This window comes from Buteo buteo, chromosome 30 (assembly GCF_964188355.1).
Source record: "Buteo buteo chromosome 30, bButBut1.hap1.1, whole genome shotgun sequence".
NCBI lineage: Eukaryota > Metazoa > Chordata > Aves > Accipitriformes > Accipitridae > Buteo > Buteo buteo.
This window is the reverse complement of record NC_134200.1, coordinates 3,881,963-3,901,694: the sequence shown is the minus strand read 5'-3', so window position 1 is coordinate 3,901,694 and position 19,732 is coordinate 3,881,963. Positions and strand designations below refer to the sequence as shown.

Below are 19,732 nucleotides of genomic sequence, written 5' to 3'. Positions count from 1 at the left end.
GTTCAGGAGCTGATTTCCAGTCATTCGTCCTCCCAAGTGGTGAGGGTGGAAAAGGCTGGCGTGATACATTTCTACCTGGCTGGAGGCAAGCCAACCTCATGAGTGGGAGAGACGCGTTCACAGTGAAGGCTCATACACCGCCCTGAAGGCTGAAGGCAACTCCCTGAACTGTAATAGTATAAACTTATCCGTTGTCTCTCGGAGCATGCAGGAGAAATGGCTCGCGGCTTTGTGAAGCTATAAAGGAGCGACACCACTTGGAACAAATCAGTTGAACTTCTTGTATAAAATTGGGATCTCTCGCAACAGAAGTACGTTGGAGGTGTTCCCTATGGTGGACAAATCATAGCAAGAGTTGGCAAAATATTAAACTGCCACAGACTTCTCATTTAAACAGAAGGCTGGTGGAGGAATAGGTAGTATGCCACGTATGCTACTTTGTCTCATAAGACCTCTTCTTTGTATATGCCTGGCAGCCTGGTACAGTTGAGAGAGAGAGAAGGAAGATTTTATGCATTGAATTATTTATTTATTTAATTCTAAAAGGGGAACGAATTCTATTGGGCATAAGTCACTCTCTCAGTAAAACTTTCCAATGCCATTTTCCTCAACTTTTAAGGTGTGAGATCAAATTTTCAGTAATACATGCAAGCAACTGTAAAATATCTACTATTGACTAAAAGAATTTACTCTTCATAATATCAGATATATCTCATTGATATTGGCCTTTATGTCAGTCTCTAATTATAGCCTCTCTAGGAAGAATGGAGCAATGAAAGGCAGCTAGATGGTGGCCTTCTGTACACTGGAAAGATCTTGGATGCTAGCAAAGTCTAAAAGCCATTCTTGTGCTGTGCAAACTTTCTGAAGTGCAAGTTGTACACTGCAAGTAATACGTAAAGCATGTAGGAAGTTGCTGCTGTAGGCGTTTTAATTTAGATGTAATGCACAGCAATTAAACATAGGCTTTCCTTCTGTATTTGTTATGAAAATGGTATCATAAGGAGGAAAATACGCATTAGGAGTATTTTTACTTATGAAGTGGAAGTTGACAATGCCTATAAACAAGGCAAGGCAAATTAGGTCAGGGCCTAGTTACACTTGAAAGTAAACAGCCGTTCTGACTGGGGAGACTAGTTAATAGGGCTACAGTCCTAATACCACCCCCCACCCCCTCGAGCTTTTTGGAAAACGCCTAGAAAAAAGTTTGAAAAATGAGCTCATAGAGAAGGGGGGTGGGGGAGCCCACTAGGTGACTAAAAGCTATGTCTGTAGTTGGACAAAGCTACTCTGCGAGAGAGAAATCCATCTTCCCTCAGTGGCAGAGTAAAGGCAACAACTAGAAATAAGGAGTTGTAATAAGCTATCTTTTTAAAATCAAGTGTTGAGGCTGTCCTTTGAGCCTCATCCCATTCTAGCCAAAGTGGGTCAGATGCCTTCAATAGTTCTAAGCGTCTCTTGACTAACCCAGCTAATATTTGGAGCTGTCCATTTGTGAAGTAGGAAAATAGCCGGTTTGAATAATGCCATCAGTAATCCCTGTAGCCTTAGGGTCTGGATATGGACTCTTTGACAAGCATGATGAGTTGTAGACCTTTTCAATGTGTGTCCCCCTTTTGCTACTAGTGTTTCTGTAGAGACCCTTGATCCATTAAGTACAGTTCTTACCTCCTGTGCCACTCCTTTCTCTCTCCTGGTTTCAGCTGGTAATGCTCAGCCTAACTGGGCAGTGAGCTAGCTAAAGCAGATTTGAGCACCTTCTACAAACAGAGCTTAACTTGTGCTGCTCTGCATGCTGACGTACATCTCTTGGATTTAGATTAAACCAGATGTATGTAGAGCTAAGCATCTGAGCTATAAAAATGGAACGCTATGTTAAGAGCACAAGGCTCTGCTAGCAACATTAGCTGCAGATTGGTTGATGTTTTCCTTCATCCTCTTCCATGGACAAAACCAAGGTAATGCTGAATTTACTGCAACAACTCTGTTTAACAGACCACTTTGTCCTTGCTCTGCAATCAACTATAATGTCCTTTCAGAATCAGTAGAAGCACAGCAAATACATTGAACTAAAAGAAGCCAGTGTTAACTTGTCTTGTTTAATGTGATCAGGAAGCTGATGGGAATAACCTTAACTCGAAAGTGCTGTGAAACTGAAATGTGTCCAAAACTTGTGCTGTACGTAGTGTCACCCTTCGTGGATTTCAAACCTTTTCATTTCCTGGCGATCAGTTCTAACTGTCTAGCGCAATGCAAATAAGCTGTCTTCAGATGGTAGCAACTTGGATCTTTTCTTATATCCACAAGTGTTTTTTAAAGAAGTAGTTGTGGCTTCTAAGTTAGGTCAAGTTATCTAAAAACCATAAGCAGGATCTTTTTTCCCTCATTTATGTTAATGCTGGGCAAAAGGGCAGAAGCTGATTTGGAAACCTGTAAGTGGAAGGGTGTTTTGCAGTAAGGTGGTGGTTGTTGTTTTGTTGGTTTTTGTTTTTTTCTTTTGTGGGGTCTTTGGTATTTTATTTTCTCCCCCAGTACTCCTAGGCTGCAGAACCAGCCTCCGAGGCACTATGGAATTACTTCTGCAATTAGCTTGGCTCCTCCTACGGATATAGATTCCATTCATACTCAGAAGCTGCTTGAAGCGATGAAAGCATTGGGGGTATTTGAAGAGGAGGAAGAACTGAATCACAGGTATAACAAGACTGTAAAATTTGTTAATGTCCTGGGGTTTTTTTTAGGGCAAACTTAACATGAGTTTTCTTTACAGGCTGGTCGTTCTTGGTAGACTGAATAACTTGGTCAAAGAATGGATTTCAGAACTCGGTGAGAGCAAGGTAAGGTTTTTTGATAGGTTCTTATCAAAACAGCTGAAGCCTTTTTGTTTCTTCCAAAGGCGATACTACTAGGATTTATGCTAAAGTTCAACATTTAACTTCCTTCTTAAGTATCAAGGAGATCTGTAGTAAGAGCCATTGAAATAATGTATAAAAGATACTTCAGATGAAGACCTTCAAGTCCTTGGGGCACTGAATAAATTTGTGAAGTGGCTCGATCAGTTGACTTGTAGCGGTTAACAAAGCTGAAACAAGACATTGTGGGGGGAGGTAGACGGTAACTGGGCAGTAAACTTGCCCCAGACAGCCTACAGCACTCAATCTAGTTTGAAATTACTACTCTAGACTTGCCTTTGGTATGGCTCTTAGATGGTGTTAATTTATGCGGCTCTGCTGCAGGGAAGACTGATAATAGGTCTTAATTTGTTTAAATTGATGAAGCGACTGCTACATTACTCACCTTTTTTGTTGCTGCTGTTTGTGAGTCGCAAGCACTCCCTTCAGAAAAACAGTATCAGTCTATTAGACTAACAGCTCAGTATGGGAGGGAGAAGACATTGTTTATGGAGGCTGTTGTAGTCTTTCTAAGTAACTTATATGCTAGTTAAACTTGCATGTAGGTCAACGTGTATCTTTCTGTTCTCCAGAAAACTCTTTCTCTTCTACCCACAGAATCTTCCCCCTTCAGTAGTAGCAAATGTTGGTGGCAAAATATTTACGTTTGGTTCTTACAGGCTTGGAGTACACACTAAAGGTAAACTTTTGCTCTTTTGCTGTCTGGTCATAGTTGTAATGTTTGAAAGTGTCTTCCAAGAGTAACAGAAGAAATGGCATCTCTTTGCAGGTGCTGACATAGATGTGGCTTGTGTTGCTCCTAGACATGTAGAAAGATCGGATTTCTTTCAGTCGTTCTTTGAAAAACTACAACGTCAGGAGGAAATAAAAAAGCTGAGAGTAAGCAAGCTCTCTCCTTGATAGATTGTGCAACTCCGACAATAAGAATATTCCTGTTAAAGACTCCTATTGGTAGTGATTGTCTTACAAACCAAAATTAAAAAGGGACTTGTTTCTGAGTCCCTTGTAAAATACTGTCTACGCAGCAGGAAAGTGTTGGAAGTCAAGCTTTTGGTTCCCTTCCCCAATGACTGTACGTCCGATCAGAATCTCTGTGGTTCACTTCTCCCCTACCCATGGTTTGGGAATGAGTGGGCTATAGTATCAAAAAGCAAGGTTGTCCCTAGGAGCCTTGCTTTCATCTTAGCTGTAGCAAGGGGCTTGGCAAGAAGGTAACTGCGTGCAGGTAGAGGAAGGGGCAGCCTGAGAGCTGAGGAAGTTGAATGTGATGTGGAAAGGTTTCTGTCAGTACCTTTGCCATGGTGTTCCTCTGGGTGTACTTTAGGACCTCTAATTCATTCTCCTCTGGTCCTGTTCTTCTCTGGCTACTCAGCCTGAGACTTTGTAGAAGAGACGCACAGGCAGCTTTGCATAAAGTCAATAGGAGCTGTGCTGTGACTATACAAAACTGCCTTGTAAAATGACCCGCCGGTGCACATGTTGTGTACCTTGCGTATAGAACCGAACTCCTGAGAAGTGTTTCTCTCAGCCTGGTCTTCCTTGTGCAGACATTTTGAAAGACTTCATACGCATAGCTAATGAGCCTTTGTTTAGATGACCGAAGACAGACTCAGTGGGCTGTGGCACAGTTCTGACGAGTGGTCTACAAAATTGAAAACTGTCCCATAAGGTAGCTGACAGCATCTCAGGCATGGTAGAAAATAAAAATACAGGAGGCTAGTGCGTGCTGTCAAATGCGGACAGAATTTCCTCGATTTCTCTGGATGTTAACCAGTAGTAAGATAGCTACAGAAATCTCTTGCTTTTCTTCCTCACCACCAAGGTTAAGTACCTTACAACCTCTGATACTGATGGCTCATTGTGCCCTGTTTGTTCATTACAATATGTGATCAGCCTCCGAATCTCTTGGCTAAATAACTTGTTAAAGCTAGTATTATACCATCTTAGTGCTTGCTGTACTGCTTGCAGCTTAGGAACAATTCTTTTGGTTTGGAAGCAGCTCAGTCTTTATACTGAGTAGTTAGCAGTGTAAATTCTGCATTTGATCGTAGTTCAGGAGAAACATTAAAGTAGCAAACCATGTTTTCTTACGCAGTTATCCTCTCCTTTCCAGGCAGTTGAAGATGCATATGTACCAGTTGTCAAGTTTGAGTTTGATGGCATTGAGGTAAGCATTTGTTTATTTTTTTTTAAGTGAATAAATTTTTTCTTGCTTTGGAATAGGATAACTTTTCCAGGGAGCTGTGACTGTGCTATTTTGGACCGCAACGTATCCCAGGAGAAGACATTGCAGTAGAACGGGAGCTTATAGGAAAAGAAGCCCCTAGGGAGCCTAGCAGGCATGGGAGCATCAGGGACATCTTTTTCTAGACCTGTGCTGTAGACCAGGGTAGCCTGCTTGAATAGCATTTATCCCTAGGATCGTGCAGAGTGGGAGCAGAGGCGGTGTCCTTGCTAAGTCTTCTTAGCTCTGCCAAGCTAGGTATCTACAGAGGGATGTGTACAGTGTAGTTCACTGTACGAATCATGTGAGCAGACTAAATGTTTTGCTGCAAATCCAAAATGAAGTGGTCGTGGGACAAACAATCTGGAAAATGGAAAGTGAAAGTACTCATTTGACTCCCGCCTAGGTTTGTCAGTTGCAGGAATCCAGCTATCTTGAATACATCCTAGGCAATGAATCAAGACCTGCCTGCTGTAGTACCTAAGCGAGTTACTGCTTGGTATCACTATCACAAAGAGATTTATTCAATGACCTTTTTGTGGCCTTTATCTGGTACAGACTTTCACAGGATAATCTTCTTGCCTCAGACTGTACTAAAATCCAGATACTTCAGAATCAAAAGGGCTTACTGCGTAAAGGAAATGCTCTCTCCTTTGCTGAAGTATAGTTGAGGTGACTGAACTTAAGTCTTAATTCTGTGAATAATTTTAAGTTCCCTTTTAATTGGAACTCTAAGTCTAGAGTAATCTTTTCCAACTTAAAATGCCCTCTTCCTTTCCCTAGCTTAAAAAGAAAGGGGTGATGCAGTGAAGGCTTTGTAAATAAAATTGGGAACTTCTAGAAATTGCGTTGAGTCTTCTGGGAAGTAAACCTCTTGGGAGATGTATCTATAGTCACATAATTCTAAATACAACTGTTAACCACTCTTTTTAGACTTGAGTAACTGTCCCCCACCAGTGTGCTGTTTGCAGACTGCGGGGCATTCTAACGGTTGGCACTTTTTTCCTCTTAAGATTGATCTCGTGTTTGCAAGACTGTCTGTGCCAACTGTTGCTGAGAATCTTGATCTCAGAGACAACTCGTGTCTCAGAAGCCTGGATATAAGATGTATACGGAGCTTAAATGGTAAGCATATTTGCACATCTTTAACAAGAAAATGTTACTAAAGTTGGTATGGAATGCACGTTACACACCCCAAGTTTCTGTACAGGGTGCAGAAACTGATCCCCTGTATACTTGAGGTCTGAGGAGGTGGCGAGCGGGCTTAAATTTAGCTGTTTCAAGTTGTGTGTTTAGATAGACCTGTGTTGCATGTTTCTTTGATTGGGGTGTGTGTGGTGTTCCAGTTTGCCACAGAAACTGCTTCAGATGAATAGGTAGAGCACTTGATAGAGAAGAATGTGTGGTAGTTGATTAAAAAAAAAAAAGGATATTTAAAATACCTGAAGCCGAAGTTGCTCACTGTTTAACACTGACTGGTTTAATTGTTCCTGGCTGTCGAAATAAACCTAGCTTTCGGAATCCTGTAGAAGGGCCTTATTGAAAAATGTTGGCTGTAGTCTAAAGTATGAAAAAGCTGTTGAGGGCACCAGTTACCTGAGGTGCTACTGAATGTGTAACCTCTAATTTGTTATGTTATGTGTCTGTAAGGTTATGTGTAACCTCTGATTTTTAAGGTAATACAAAGCAAGTAACGCAAACTTGTTTTCATAGACTTGCAGGCTAAACTGTAAGCTATTGATCCAGTATAGCACAGAACTGACTTGTACCTGTTACCAGGAAGTGCTGTACTTCAACTGTTTTTTCTTACAGGCTGCAGAGTTACTGATGAAATACTGCACCTAGTGCCAAATAAAGAGAACTTCCGGCTCACGCTCCGCGCAATTAAACTGTGGGCAAAACGTGAGTAATGTGATTGTTTGTGATCTTTAAACTTTTCAGAGGCACCTCGTGCTGAAAAAACAATAGCGTTAGAAGTCCTTCATCTTTGGATAGCTGTTTAAATAACAGGTTTTAGTTCAAAACCTGTGTTTTAGTTTAGATTCAAGGACTGTCCGTGAGGTAGATTCTGTGGTTTTTTTAATGGGGGTAGAGTGGGGAGATGAGGGGAGTGCCTACAAGACAAGGTGCTGCATTGCTTACCAGGAACCTGACTAGAAAGGATAAAAAAGCCCAGTGAGGTATAAAAGCTTGATAGATAAGGACTAAGAAAATACCGTTTGCGCATGTGACTAGAGCAAGTGCTAGAAGAATGGCAGAACCTTCTTCTTAAGGGAAGTTGGAGTGAAGCAGTAGCTGTAGCAGTGCAGGCAAATTTCAGAGTAGCAGTATTTTGGGAAGTGGTGTGGTACCGATTCTTTTTCTCATCGCTGTAAGGACCAACAGTTTTGGCCTCGTTGCACTGCAAAAATAACTGACTTGGAGGCCGAAGGGTGCTAGGTATTCTATAGATTGTGAAGGTGGTGCTGTCAATTTGAAGGACTATACTTGGGCATGGGAAGACTACAGGCTAACGACAATGTCTGCATTGTAGGACGTGGCATTTACTCCAACGTGCTGGGATTTCTTGGTGGGGTTTCCTGTGCTGTGCTAGTAGCGAGAACGTGTCAACTCTACCCAAACGCTTTGGCTTCTACTCTGGTGAACAAGTTCTTCTTGGTTTTTTCAGAATGGTAAGAGCTACTTATGACTATTTTGAGTTGCGTAAAGCAGTAACACTTTCTGAGCTGGTTCTTTATATAAGATTTAGACCAACACCGTTCAGTCCTACCCTGAATTACATGGCAGAGTTTTAAATGGGCAGTCAGTTCCTGGCTTTTCTTGTTTAGGGAGTGGCCAAGACCTGTATTGCTGAAACAACAGGAAGAGAGCAGTCTTAATTTACCAGTATGGGACCCTAGGGTATGTAGACATGGAATTTGGAAGCCTTTAAACTTTCTTCTAAGCTAAGCTGCTGGTGCCGAGCACAATTGTTTTAACATCACAGGTGAACCCATCAGACCGATACCACGTAATGCCTATCATCACCCCAGCCTATCCGCAGCAGAACTCTACATACAACGTATCTACATCAACGCGAGCGGTAATGGTGGAGGAGTTCAGACATGGTAAAGCTCTTTCCATGCTTATTAACTGCTTAACAGGTGTAATTCTTGCAATACGAAACCACATTACCTGACTTGGTTATATTCCGTGCGGTGTTGTGCCCTTTTAGGCAGAAGAGTTCTCAGGGAAGTATACCTGTTGCAGGCAACAAGGGACCAGTTTTACAATGAACTGTTGTAGTAGGCGTGTATTGTGTCAAGGGAATTCCTGCTTTTTGATCTGTCGATTACTGTTCAAAACCTCTCTCTTATAAAGTTTCTGTCACGCTCTGCTAGTCTTAAAAACAAAATGGTAGTAAGGTTTTCAACCTTAATTGTAGGTCTTGCAGTTACGAATGAGATTCTCCAAGGAAAATCAGACTGGTCAAAGCTCTTTGAACCACTGGACTTCTTTCAGAAATACAAGTATGTATGAAGTCTGTTACCTGAACTTGAAATGATTGCCGTACTGGTTAGCATAGTGAGTTTTAGCTTGCAGTCGAAATACGAGATGGCATTGATATGTTTGTTCTTCAGAAGCTGGAGGTAGTCATAGGAATTTTGGTAAGGATAAGTATAGGGAAGATAGAAAAACTGTTTGTGTTTTGCCACTGACACTGTTTTTATTAAAAAAAAATCAGCTCTGATACTCAGAAGGCAGCAGAACGCAATTCTGAAGGATGTAATCAGTTTTTCTTCAGTTAATACTGTGCTGCCTGCAGGATATAATGTGTCTTGTCTGGAAGTCATTTTCTATACATTTAAGGCAGTTTTGGATTCATTTGAAGGAATATCAAGTCCTGAGCTAGGATGTTACTTTTTCTTTTCTTCTAGACATTATATTGTGCTGACCGCTAGTGCCTCTACTAAAGAGCATCACTTAGAGTGGTAAGTCTTGCTTTGAGTGTGGGTTCAATACATCATTGACGCTCAGTTCAGTGTTGCCCTTCATTTGGTTAATACGGTTCACAAAAATAAAGTACTCGACTGTGCAGCTAGGCATGGAATACAGTACGGAGTTAAGTAGACAGTTCCTCAGCAAAACTAAAAGCTTTCTTGTGAAGGGAAGTTAGCATAAGTTATCTTGCTGTTTAAGAAGTTAACCTAAAGACCTAAGTCATGATGAGAAGGAGCAAAGAGGGTTAGTGTGCGTATGCTCTGTGTCATCTCGAGAAGCAGATGCCAGGAGTCTAAGGAGACTACTTACCCAAGGCTACTTCAGTTAGGAAGATGTTCCTTGTTGCAGAGACTGAAGTAAATGGGGATTACTTGATGTCATCAGATGTGTAGTGGACACCGGAGAGCTTGATCTTTTACTGACTTATAGACCAGTGGTCTCCAAACTTTTGTGCACTCCTGTGAGCAAAACAAAAAAAAAATAGTAATTTTTGAACACATAGTTGCGGTCTAGATCTACTTCTTTACAAGTTACGTACACATTACTGAAGTTCTCAACTTTTCTTCCTGGACCCAGTGGATTGTCTTGTGCACCCCCTGGGGTACATCCCCCCCCGACACTTTGAGGACAACTGTTGTAGAGCCTTAGAAGACTTGGTTTCATAGCTTTTTTACTGGATGTAATATTTAATTTAGGACTAGATTGCACTCAATGCTAAGTTGCTCTGGTTATGTAGTCCGCCTGTTCCAGAGCCTACTTTTCTCCAGTGAAGTGAAACAAGGCTGTTTAATCGGGGTGAAACCTGACCGTCTGCACAGAGTACCTGAATGCTGATAAATAGTGTTTACTAAGTTTTAATCTAGTAGTGTGCTCAGGCATCTTGTGTTTAGTGCTGGAAATGATCATCTCAGCATGCTTGGTAGTGGATAGGTAAATTGCAGGAGTGCTGATCTACTTTGTGAAAGGTAATGTGAGAACCACTTCAACTGTGGTTAGAGAACATGACTGCTTCTGACATGGTATTTGTCACTGTCTCAAGGGAGACATGCCAATAATAACTTATTGAACCTGCGTGAATGGGCTGACTAATTGTGAGTCTTGAAATAAGGGGAAACGGTGAGGAATTAAGGTACTGTAATGTGTGTGGTGTTCTTATTCTGAAGAAATGAGTGCTTTGCCTGCCTTGCTCAAGTAAGCAAGGAAAATCGCTGTGTGTACCAGACCCCTGTTCTGAGGACACCTTGGTTATACTTCAGGGTTTGGCTTGCGCTTTAAGGCAAATGATTTAATTCTTGCGCTACCTCTGAAAGACATCTTATTTCCTGTTTAAAGATAGCTCTAGTAGGTAATACCTCTTACCTGAACTTGTTAATTTGTTCACTTAAAAATCGTGTCAGCTACAGCTTGATGTCAGTCGCAGTTAGGTATACAACAAGGAGTTATGGGCAGAGGGCTTAGAGCCAAATAGTTTTTAATGTGAAATGTTTTAAGTGAAGAAGGCTTATTGTATCTCACATTAAAGATGAGGAAAGTCCTGGCTGCAGTAAAAGCTGACGTTTTTGCAGTGACAGAAATGGCAGCAAACGGGGCTTAGTTTTGCATCTGGGAAAATGAAAAGCAGAAGACAAACTTGCTTCCGTTTGCTATAAGAACAAGTTTAGTTCACCAACTCTTGAATGGATTTGGGAATAGATGGCACATCTCTGTTGTTCATCAACATACGATACTTGTGAAGAACGTAGAGAGTTCTGACTGCTTTCAAGGGTAGCAGTGTTTCAGGTAGAAGGGTAAAATGCCAGTACTTCATTTAAAAGAATAGCCTTTGTGGTCATGATACATTTCTTGGGTAAGTCTCTGATGAGACTGTGTTGACTGGATCGTTTGTTTAGTAAAGGAACTATATTTTTCAGTTTGGCTGGAAGAGGGTAAACTCTTTTCACAGGTCAATCTGCAGGAAGAATAGCATCTTTACTCAGGTGTAATGGAAGAGTTGTGCTTGAGCCTTTTCTAAAGGGTTGTTCTCCTTGATCTTTGGGGTAAAAAAGAAGTTTTGCTGCACTTCAAAATGCAGCCAGAGGTGCTGGGAATCTGCTTCTTGTTGATATTTTCATCATAGGTTATATGTTGAAGTGTTGTGTCTGACCTGTTAAGAGTACAAGTTAAACTTACTTACTGCCTCTGTCTTTGGAAACTTTGAAGCTCCAATGTGCCTGGAAACATCTCCAGCTCCAGTGTGTGTGATATAAATATCTAGTATCTGCTCAGCTGAATGAATCTTACTACTTACTGACTGGTTAGCATTTTTGTATTAGTATTGTATTATAAGAAAGCGTATAACTACTGTGCTGGATACAGTCAAAAATGAGTAAATGTCTCTTGTTCTTGTCAGGATTGGCCTTGTGGAATCTAAAATTCGTGTGCTGGTTGGAAACTTGGAGAGGAATGAATTTATATCTATTGCACATGTAAAGCCACAGTCTTTCCCTGGCAGCCGAGAACTTTGTAAACAGTGAGTTCCATTACTTTTCTGAACTGGAGTTTGGCCGATGTATTGTACCTTGTTTATATTCCTTCACCTCAGCTTACCTGTGAGAGATGCTCAGTTACGTACCTACTGTTTTGTAGGTACGAGGTCTGACGGGCAAGGTTCTGAGCATGTAGGATCTTTTTAAAGAAGGGAGAACTTGAGGGAGGAGTTCTCGGAGAACTTGAGAATGGGCTGACTCCCATCTTTAGCTGCTGCGTACAACTAAACTGTTTTGCTTAATCCCTTCTTGAGAGTAGATACTAGCACCCAAATAACTGGCATCTGTGCATAAATGATAGATTTGTGACTGTGTCTTTTTAGGAGTGGATATGTGTCAATGTGGTTTCTTGGAATCGTGTTTAGGAAAGTGGAAAATGCAGCAAGTGTTAACGTTGATTTAACGTGCGTTACACAGTCATTCAAGGATACAGGTAAGCCTCTATTTTGCTCTAGTCTCGTAGGGTTTCATTTTTTTATTCTAGTGCAAGTTGCTTCGCAAAGTGAATTGTGCTTCCTTCTGGTATTAGCTATTTCTGTAGAGCGTGACACATAGAAGATTAGCCTTAGAAACATACTATTTTGACACTTTGGCAATGTAAGTCCACCTTGAAACAAAAGTGTGTACTACAGTCCTATATACCATATCCCCTATGTGAAATAACAGTTCTGCAGATCATAGTAAACGATCAGAAAGGAACTGCGATTCCTGAAATGGACAGTCAGATGTGAAGCCAGGAGAGAGATGTCCCTTTACTGGGTGTAGCTACACTTGTCAAAAGCAGTTGTCAGTTGCTGAACTTTGGAAGTGGGAATTAACTGTATCGGGCTCTAAAATTAAGTTGTGAATGCCTGTTGACAGTATTGTTTCCAAAATAACAGTTTGTGTAGGATACCATCCCAGAACTTTGAAAGGCAGTGAGTGGTCACATCGTAACGACATGCAGTCTTGCACGTCAAGCTCCGTGTTCATCTTACTTTATTCCTTTTGATAGATGCAGAAATAAAGTAATATCGCAAGCGTTGTTAGATAATGCTAGAATAAAGGGGTTTGGGGGTGAGCAGTCGTCTGAAAGTATAGGTCTTTTCCACAGTCTGTTTACTTCTTCCCAAGCTGACTGCTCTTGTGCCTTTCAGAAGCGCACGTGTGCTGTGAGGCTCATGCCTTGCTATCATAATGCCAAACTAAGGAAATCGGGTTACTCTTCTGAAGTGACAGGTGCGTTTGGACAAAAAGTTCTAAACAGTGGACTCCTTTAAACTCTTCATCAGTGCAAACAAACATTTCTCCATGGTACCAGCGTGAGCTGTGTGTTGTGTTGCTCAGACAACATGAGTAAATGCAGCAAAAGCGGACCTTCTTTTTAGCTCATGCTTTGGGATATGAGAAAAGCACAGAAAAAAGGCATCAAAACGCTTGTCTGAGTTTCAGGCCAGGTGGGGTGACTTCCTCGGACTTGCACTGTTACCCGAACTGATGCTTGTCTTGTACGTGACATCCAGTGGCACTGTGTTTGAATGTTGTGGCAAATGTAAATCATGTCAACAAGGTTTGTGTACTGCTGAGAGGCTAGAACTAATGTTGAATCCTGTATTTCTGTGCACAGACTTGATTAGCATAGCTGTGTGCTCTCAGTTTAGTGAAGCACAGCCTATCGTATGTTTCAGATACAGGGTTTGAACGCAGAGAGATTGACCAGAAAAGGTATTTCTTGAGAGGTGTGATATCCTTTGGCAAATGTGGGAGTGACCAGTAGTTACGTGCAAGAAAGCTTTTATCATGTGCCTTGACTTTGAGAGAATATTTTGAGAGGGCAAAGTTGATGGGCTCAAGAGTATAAGGCTCACAGTTTGGAAGGCTTTTGTTAAATGAACTTTATCTCACTTTTCCATAACAACATTATTGGATTTACTCTGAAGCAACTGTTCCTGCTGGTTGAATGTTCACATTTGTGCTTTTATTTCACTTCTAGATCTCCTGCAGAAAGACTTGTTGTAAGCCTTTTTGTTTTGGTTGCATGTCCTTCCTTTGATTCCCACTCTGTATGCTAGTAAGCTGACTTTCCAGCTATGCTCACGACAGGCTTGTTAAACTTCTCTAAATGTGCCTTAATTCTGTAAAAACTGCTGTGCTAGTATAGCGTTTTTTAGTTGCATGAAAGGTTGCTTGCTGGCACGTAAGAAGAACTGGTTTAAATTGTAGTGGTTCTGATAAGTCAGATGTCCTTCAAATCCCGTCTGTCTTGGACAGGTAGAGTTTTAACACCTAAATTACTGAAAAGTTGTATGATGTTACAGAACTGTTTGGAAAAAACCGCACAATCGCCACTGTAAATATCAAATAAAAAAAATTAGTCTGAATCTTGAGTAAGGTGTCTGTTCTCTCATCAGCTGAGCACAATTGGGTTGATTCAGAAAGTCATCTAGATCTATCTTCAACCAGACAACTAAGGGTTAAGGAGTATGATCTCCTTCAGGTTAAAATCAGCTCAGAGGTGAGCTGCATGACTAGCAAACCACAGCTGTAACTGAGCACATAAATGCATGTTTGAACTTAAAATAGCTGTTACGTGTCTGGTCTGTACTGGATGTGAAATGGGCATCTGGGGTCACTTTCATCTTGAGACAACTTCTTGTTCTTTGTTTGGGCTGGGCAGACTTCAAGGCTTGCTGTTTCTAACGAAACCATGTGTAACTTTGACAAATACCCAATGCAAACATTCCCACTAAGCTACAACACTACATTTCCTGTTAGTTTACAGCCAGGCTAACTACCTCAATGTGCTAAAGGAAGGTATGAAGATCGAGGCAGCTCACGTGAAGAGAAAGCACCTCCACCATTTTTTGCCTGCAGAAACCTTACAGAAAAGAAAGAAGGTATAATAAAAATCGGGCTCTTCTGGCAATTTTTTTTTTTTTTGCTTTAATAATTACTTGAAGACTTCATTATTTTGATGGTGTTGTTTCAGCAAAGCATGCCAGGTACTAGTCAAAATGCTGGTGGGCTTCAGCGCAAAAGGACTTCTTCAGATGGAAGCTGTTTGGACAGTTCCAGAGACACGGGCTCCAGAACACCAGATAATTCCTCTTTGTTACATAAGATTTCTAAAGTGGACACCTCTACAGCCGAGAGAGAAAGGTTAGCACCGTAACCTTAAAGCTGTGAAGAAGCTGCTTTTTAACTGACTCGCGATGTGAATGAGGTCTAGGATTTCTTGTTTGAATCTGTGTTGTTCATAAGCATGTGGAGGGCTCTAATGGCTTCAGGAACAAAGCTGTCATCTCCTTTGGGCACATGGGGAGAGGCAGGTTAAAGAAATCCTTGAAAAAATGAATTTAATATCCATGAAGACATGTAGGAGGAAAGGAGAAGTGGATACCGGAGGAATTATTTGGTCTTGAATGTAGATCCCCTTGGGTTAGTGTGTAAGTTGAAGCCGGAGTGTTTTCTATGTAGGTAATTTTGTTCTTTCTAACAAAAAGTCTGGTTAATGCCAAGCAGTATGATGTTCTACTGAAGTGCTGATCTTGATCACAGCAACACTAGAGCTGCTGCTGCCTTGGTGCAGCAGTATGAGAACTCGGGCAGTAAAAGTGGGTGTCACTTCCTGGGAGGTCTGCTTGTTCATGAGCTACTTCAGCCCAGGAATATGTAATCTTGAGAGTAATAGCCCAAGAGTACCAAATGTGTAATGCCTGCTGTGTTCAGACCGTTTGGTACTGTAGGAGTAGCATTAAAAATAAAATAAAATGGGATGCCTGTATGGGTAGAGCAGATACATTCATGAAAAGCAGTACAGAGTGCTGGATATACTAAGCTGGAAGACAGTACAAGTACATAGAGACTGACTAAAGAAAACACTGAAGTTTAAATTTGCGGTCTGAAGTTCAGCAAAATGAAGATCTTGTGCTAGATGGCCTGTGAGTTTGTTGTTTGGTAGAGCTGTGACAATGAGCTAAGAAGACAGACATGTGTCTTGCATGGGCTTTCTGGAAAGGAAATGTATAGTATTTTACAAACGAGCATTTTATAACTCTAGCATCTGACTCTTACAGAAATGCTGTGTACCAGAAACCTAACGATGCTAACAAGAGAGAGAAGCTACCTCGTGTAGCTGTGCCATCAGTGCCTAAGGGACTCTCCATTCCTGTTACTGATTCAAGTATGTATTGACGTAGTGGGTGGAATGCAGTCTTTAATTTCATGGCTGAACTCTAGAAGCGCGGTGTCTCTTACAGAAGCGGAGGCTACAGTTGCAATGAGAACATTGGGACCTCCAGTTGGTGGCACCATTCCAGGACGTAACACAGTTTCTCAACCAGGAGCACGTTTTGTCCAAGGACAGCATGAATTAAGTGGGACTCGAATTACAGATCCTAAGAACACTGCACCTAAACGACCTTATTCACTGACCACTGAGGGACCTCATTCACCTCCATCAGAAGAACGGCCCAAAACACTAGCAGACGGAGAAAAGGTAAGGAAGGGGGGCTAGGCCAGGGAGGGTTTGAAGTAGAATTAATTCTTGATGTACAATGAATGACATAACTGAGCAGAAATGCATATATGCATCCCCAGTGGATTCAGGAATCTAAATTTAAGCATAATGCTAGTTTTACTAGGATGTAGGTGTGAGAAATTGTCTTGAACGTACTGTATAGCTATTAAACAATTTTTTTTCCCCAAGATCTGGCACTAGTGACTGGTTTTGGTCTGGTGGCAGGCTCTCTAAATACTACTGTACTTGTATATTACTGCACTGACCGATTGCTCAATGAACTGGAAGCAGTTTTTAATTCAGAAAAAAACCCCAAATCTCAAAAGGAAGAGGATATGAATCTTATAAATGTAGACGTATGAGCTAATCTTGTTCTGGCAGATGATTTTTGAATGCCTCTTGATAGTTTTGCTGCTTTAGAAGTCAGCAGCCTACTCAACAGGTTGTCCACTGCTGAAATGAGCGTGTGGAGTTGCTTGTTAAATCTTGTTTTTGTGGAAGCTTTTGATTAATGCTTGATTTGTTTTCCTGCTCTACATAACTCGCCTTAAACAGCTGTTTGTGTGGCTTGACCTCTGATTTGAGGCACAGAACAACTAGAAAAAACTCAATTTTGACACTTGTAAAGAATCAGCTTGCAGAACTGTTACCTACTAATGAATACTTCAGGTACAGATTTCAAGGTTTGGGTAGTACGACTTCTTGCGAGGCTTGAGATTCCTGTGTGGTAAGGGTAGTGTTGTCTAAATGTTGTTTTAAGAATGGCCGCTAATATGTTTAATGTGTTGACTGGAAGCTGTACTCAAATATGAAGGTAACTTCAGTATAGCAATTATTTTGAGTCTGTGTGTTCTGTTCTTCTAGTTAACTGGCCAGGATTCAGCATTCAAAGGCGGTGGCAATCCAGAAGATGTCAGCAGCAGATCTACAGACAATGTAATTGGGAAGGGGTTTTACTCAGTAGCTAACTGAAAAGCTGAATGGACTCTTCTAGTGCCTAGACTACCTCACATCAATACTCTACACGTTTATTGATGTAAACAAAAATATGCTTTTTAGCTTAACTTTTTTCAGTCTTCATTTCCCAAATACATTCTTGTCAGAGTTATCCCTATTAGTCTTTTCAAAAGTCTTGACCGTCACTAGCTGAAACAGCTTTGGAAAAGGCCACAAAAACCAAGCTGCCCTGTGACTTGGATTCAGAATGTATGTCAACAGGTTAAGTAGTTACTGCAACCACGTTGTGGTTTCAAGTGTGTATGAACGTGCTTGTATTCATTTGTGCTTTCCTAGTGCATGTGCATCTATTGTTCTCCTCGTAAGCTATTTTCCCGTTTGGCACATACACTCCTGTGCAGCTATCACAATGGGGCTCAGCTTCCTCAGCTAGCAGCTGTCCCCTGCCTAACACGGCCACGTGCTACACAAGTATTGCCTCCCGTGGAGGCCCATAAATAATTGAAGTATTGAAGACAATGCAGCAGAGGATGCTACCAAGGTATGGAGACGATAGACGTGTCCCATGCCGTTGTATCTGATTTTTGTCTTGAGACTGCTCCAGCATGAGACTTGAGGGCTTTTTTGTTGTCGCTGGGTAGGAAAGCTAAACTCAGAACACACAGCTGAAGATGTACTTAAACATTGCAATAGCCAAGGCTGTTGTGACACTGCTACCCACCTGCAAGGTAGAGTCTTGAAAGGAATTGGCATGCAGAGAGTGTTTTCAGATAATCCCTGAAAGCTGTTCTGCGTGGTTACATGACAACTTGTAGTAGTCTGAAGTTCCAGTTCTGTAAACCGGTAACACTGCTTACCCAGTTAAGTGCAGGAGGGTTTTTTGAGGGGTGGGGAGAAATTCTGATCCTATGAAAGAAATGTTGTGCTATCTCTTTATTGTAATTTCTTTATAACTTGGTGTTTTTGTAAATGAAGTTGTATGTTTTTCCAGAGTATTTTCATATGTACTGTAAAATACTGTCTTCCAAAAATATTTTTTTTTTTTTTTTTTTTTTTTAATGCACGTGGGATCTGCTTAAAAACCCCAAACAAGTAAACCAAATGTAAGGCGGGCAGGGCAGTGCCACAACAAGTATGTTCTACAAAATGATGATGTCATGGTAGAGTAAATTTGAGGAGACTAGGAACACTGCTTTCCTGCTTCTAGTATTTCCAGGTTTTGAATTCACACCCTCTGAATAGTGCAGCTTGCAAACTGCGTTGACAGCTGAAGTCCCAGTTTGCTGTGCGGACAACAGATACCCCTGACTTCTTTTAAAATTAGTTGCTTGGCTTAAAGAGCAATTCTGAGCTCTGATCATCTTAAGCATCCACCTCAAACCCTAGTGACAAGACCGAAGGGGCATGTAGCTATCTTGCACGGTCTTCATTCTCCAGCATTCCCCCTACTGCTGGTGTTCCAAACTTGTGGAGGAAGCATGACCATGACCGTATACTTACCTTTTTTCCTTATTACCTCTGGTTTCCAGCTTGCTTCAAGTGCAATTCATCTCTTAGAAAATGTGCCTTAGTGGGTTTGAGAGGTCTTATTCCTCCTTCTCCCCTCGAAAAAAACCAAAACTTAAGAGTGCAAGGCTTAGGTTTACTCACAGGTTGAAATGAAGAAAGAGAACCCATGCTACTTAAGTGGCTTTTAGCAGAGCTACACCTTGAGTTTATAAAATGGTTACCTTGGTTTTGTGACCTGTGTTAAAACCATGGTCTTTCAATACTGTCAAGTCTGTGTACTAGTTACAGTAGGTATACAACGTCAGCACCTGTGTAAATAAAACTCCATCCTGAATTTGAGGGAATTAAAGCTGGAGTAGGTGATAAGATAAACAGCAAAGCAACTATGAAAAGTGTTTTGTAATGGTCTACAAGCCTGTAATATTACCATGCTTTTAAACAAATTCTTCCACTTGAATATTCCAAGACTGTTAAAGGCCGTTGTGCCCTTAACCTCTAGTCAGCACATGCATTTCTGCAACTGGTCTCAAACTAACCTAGCTAATTGATATCAAAGTATATGCCTTTACATGGATTTTTTTTTTTAACTCTTGCTTTGCAGAATTATCTTCTAATTGTGCTTTGTTGTTGTTGTTGTTGTTTTTATCCCCCCTCACTCTTAGGCTGTTAAGAAGAAGTTTAGGAAGAAGTCAGGTTACTAGTTTCCTGGACTTGATCCAGCATAGGTCAGATGACACGCTTTAATCTACCCTGACTCAACGCTTGGCCCCGTGCAGAGTGATGTTGCTGTTCTGGAGTTTCCCTGGCTAGTGCAGAGGTTGGATGCTGCCCCAGCACTATGCAGATTAGATTACAGCTGTTTTAAATAAAGTTCACACTGCACCAATTCAACTGAAATGTTTTCCTTTGTTTATGGAGCAAGTCTTCTGTCAAAGTGATTGAAAGGCAAGTTCCTCGTGCATAAAGACTCCTCTCCCTACAATGCACAGAAGGAAACAACCCAAGCTAGAGACAATATTGCCAAGCGTGGTTCCTGTCCTTTAGGGTGAATCCTTCCAGCAGGCTTTTATATGCTCTGGGAAACATAGGCGGTTATAACTTTGCAGCTGCTGTTGACTCTAGCAGTCCT

The 19,732-nt window shown here is 41.3% G+C and overlaps 1 protein-coding gene across 1 annotated transcript; it reads left to right on the top strand.

The window, feature by feature from the left end:
* Window positions 1-1,921: 1,921 nt before the first annotated feature.
* Window positions 1,922-19,478, top strand: LOC142025833 (poly(A) polymerase gamma-like). The gene is made up of 21 exons (XM_075018512.1): window positions 1,922-1,958; window positions 2,460-2,691; window positions 2,768-2,834; window positions 3,507-3,588; window positions 3,679-3,788; window positions 5,023-5,076; window positions 6,147-6,258; window positions 6,946-7,035; window positions 7,667-7,805; window positions 7,962-8,034; window positions 8,120-8,240; window positions 8,558-8,642; window positions 9,051-9,104; window positions 11,504-11,623; window positions 11,963-12,072; window positions 14,394-14,515; window positions 14,608-14,777; window positions 15,695-15,801; window positions 15,878-16,116; window positions 17,002-17,073; window positions 19,266-19,478. Exons 1-21 carry the CDS (start codon window positions 1,922-1,924, stop codon window positions 19,302-19,304), a joined length of 2,235 nt encoding a protein of 744 aa, XP_074874613.1. The 3' UTR covers window positions 19,305-19,478.
* The last annotated feature ends 254 nt before the right edge of the window (window positions 19,479-19,732 follow it).